General features: G+C 31.9%; 1 protein-coding gene across 1 annotated transcript; it reads left to right on the forward strand.

The window, feature by feature from the left end:
- The first annotated feature begins 380 nt into the window (after positions 1–380).
- On the forward strand, positions 381–1427 carry LOC148767716 (transcription factor IBH1-like 1). The gene is made up of 2 exons (XM_088824791.1): positions 381–556; positions 708–1427. Exons 1-2 carry the CDS (start codon positions 546–548, stop codon positions 1282–1284), a joined length of 588 nt encoding a protein of 195 aa, XP_088680917.1. The 5' UTR covers positions 381–545; the 3' UTR covers positions 1285–1427.
- The last annotated feature ends 1970 nt before the right edge of the window (positions 1428–3397 follow it).

Below are 3397 nucleotides of genomic sequence, written 5' to 3' on the forward strand. Positions count from 1 at the left end.
TTAAAATTTAATTATAAGTAGTATATTTTAAATTTCTAATTATTTCCCAGCCCCAAAGAGATTCTAAATTTCGAGTTTGGCTCCAAAATAGTGTTTTCCGTTACATGGAAACGGACATATAACGACGGGGACCAAAACAGTTTAAAATTGAAACTTGGAGGTGAACTTTGTTCACTGGAACCAAAAGTGGAATCAGACCAAACATGAGAGGCCAAATGTATAATATATTCTCCCAAAAAAAATGTCAACAGTCTGTTTAATTAGGGTTTTGACATGCGGGCCATGAAATTGCATGTGGCCGCATGTGCTGTGTCTCTCTGTTTTTGCCCCCACCACACTTTGCTTCTTTCACCCAAATAAATGCCCTTTCTTTTTTCTTCACTTCACTTCTCCTTCTCATTCCTCTCTCTCTCTCTCTCTCTCTCTTCTTTCTCTCTCTTCTTTCTCTCTCTGAAATTATCTTCTGTTTCTGCTGTAGTACATAATACACTTCGTTGGATCCCAAGAAAATCTCACATGCATTGATCTTCTGCAATATAATTTCGATGAAACCAAGGTAAGTTCGTACAACTAAAATTACATGTCTTAATTTCTGCAAAACTATAGTACTAATAATACTTTTTTGACCTTTCTTGAATACATATTAATTATACATATTAATATTAATTATTTTCCTGGATTAATTATATTATATGATGTCCCTGCAGAATGTCGAATAATTCATCGCTGAAGCAAGAATTCCTGAAGAAATGGATAAAGGGTGTCCAAACATGCAGCAACCTCAACAAGGAAATGACGATTTTGGACCGAAAGAACGCCATCAAACTATCAGCTGACGTGGCCATCGCTTCGACTAGAAACGAATCGACGCGCTGGAGCCAATCCGTTATGAACGACGCCGTGTCGACCAACCGAACCTTGGTCGAACAAATAGTCGGCCGCAAATTAGTTTCTGATCGAAAGAATAAACCGGCGGCCGCCTCGGTTACCAGCAGCACTAACAACTGCAGCAAGAGGATTTTGAGAAGAAGCCATCGACACAAAGCGACGAGAGGAGTTGTACGTAAATCGAGTAGTTTCTCGATTGCCAAGAAGTTAGTGAAGAAGAGGACGCGCGTGCTTAAAAGACTTGTACCTGGAGGAGAGAGAATATCTGACGAATATTCGTTGATTAGAGAAACCCTAGATTATATCCTTTCGCTACGAGTTCAGGTTGATGTTATGAGACACTTTGCTGCTGCTGCTGCTGCTGCTGCGAAGAGGTTCGAACCTTCGAAATTTTAATATTTTTTATTTTTATTTTTATCGGATATAAATTTTCTTATAATTTTTTTTTTATTTCTTTGAAGATGTAATTAGGAGGAGGTTATTAATGATCTTCAAGAATGTAATATTATTCTGTGTACATATTATATATATATATATATATATATATATATATATATATATATATATATATATATATATATATATATATATATATATATATATATATATAGCATTAAATCTCTCAAAAATATTTTGGTTGACTTTATTGCTTCAACTAATAAACCCAAAAAATATTGATGATGATGACAAGGATGATAGTAATAGTTTATATGTTTCTCTATTTTGGTGACTAGTCTCTTAATTATAAATTACACATTGTGACTAATTACTAGTACATTATTGTTGATTGCATCTCTTATTATTTTGTTGTAGCTATACGTTCGATTTAGCAAGATATCGTTTAGGCCTCGAATAACACATTTTCATAATGTGATTTAATTTGTCAAAAAAAAAATCAGAATTTTCGATTTGATTAAGGCGTAGAGACGATTCATTGGCTTGTAGTGACGTATAAGTTTTTTTGTTTAACATACATAACCAATTATAAGATGACGATTTTGTCATTAATGTCTAACTGTGTGTTGTCGAAGTTTAATCTATGTAGAAGACGTTGATGGCAACGAGAACTTCATAAAGAATTTTTAAAAATCGAGTATTTTAACAAAAATATGGTAGTAATATTATGAAAAATGACAGCGGCATTATAATCGGAAGTGAATTTTTGAATATGGTAGTGAACTTATGAAAAATGGTATTGAACTTGTGAAAATTAACAGTGAACTTCTCAAGATATGACACTGAACTTCTGAAAAATTGGTCGAATAAAACTGACAGAGCATTCCTTAGAGTGCTTTTTAAACATACGAGCGAGGGATTTTATGGATATAACAAAATTGTTGTCTTTATCTAATTTTATGAACTTTTAGTTAATTTTACCCATTTACATTGTACTATATTTGTTTTCTTTGTAAAAAATCAAATTTTCTAGAAGGAAAAAATACATTTTTCAAAAATAATTCTTTTAATAATGAAAAATATAAACGATGTTGTAATTAAAACATAATTTAACTCACTTCGCCTTAATTTATCTTTGAAATCAACTGATGGACACTTAGCAGATTTCTCAATTGGAAGAGTAGGTCGCTAATTGCGTCACAAACACGTATTAGGGCGTCGAGAACTTGGTCCTGGTGAAAATCCTCAAAATCTCAAGCTTGCTTCAAAACTCGAAGAGAGAAGCTTGAGAATGCATAAAAGTGATTAGGAATGAATTAATTTTGCCTATAATGATAAAAAAAAGTTTTTTGAGGCAATCTTAATGGTAATTAGACTATTTATAGTTTAGATTCGTTTAATTATGGGTTGAATGCACACAATTCATTAAATTTCATAAATTAAGCATCTTCTTGAGTAAAATGAATAAATATGGGCCTTAGCACATAGCGGGCCTTGGGCTACATATTAGATTCTTTTTAATTGGTCTCTGATTTTTCTGATTTTTTCGGAACGAAACTGAAATACACATTAGATTTTGTATTCCGACGCAATTTTTAATTTCCAAAATTTGCGAGTTTTTTTCTTCATAAGATTACTTTAAATATCAATAGTATTATTTATTCTATATTATAGGTGATTAAATAATTGGAAATTCCATCGATTCTAATTCAAAAAATTCCTACTCTGGAACATGTTTTTTCATTCCAAATTATGAAATTCCAATTATCGGTTTTACAAAGAAATCCTGAACAAAATTGGAATAAACTTTTCACTTATGATTTTTTTCTTTTGGAATTTTGAAAGTGCTGATGCAATTCAATTTGTTCGATTTACACCCCTGATTGAGCTTGAAAATCTGCACCAGAAGCGACATGTGCTTTACCAATAAAACCAAAAGAACATGTTACACCAAATAAGAGTCACACAATTGTCTAAATTTATACAACTTGCCTTCTACTATATGTTTTCCAACCCTAAGTTTGGTTAAATGGCTTATATTAACTTAAAAATGATTCACTAAATTTAAAGTTTATTCTTTCACCTCGAACAGGTCTATGCGATTCTACACCTG

The sequence above is a fragment of the Erythranthe guttata genome, chromosome 10, assembly GCF_056151865.1.
Source record: "Erythranthe guttata isolate IM_541 chromosome 10, IM_541, whole genome shotgun sequence".
NCBI lineage: Eukaryota > Viridiplantae > Streptophyta > Magnoliopsida > Lamiales > Phrymaceae > Erythranthe > Erythranthe guttata.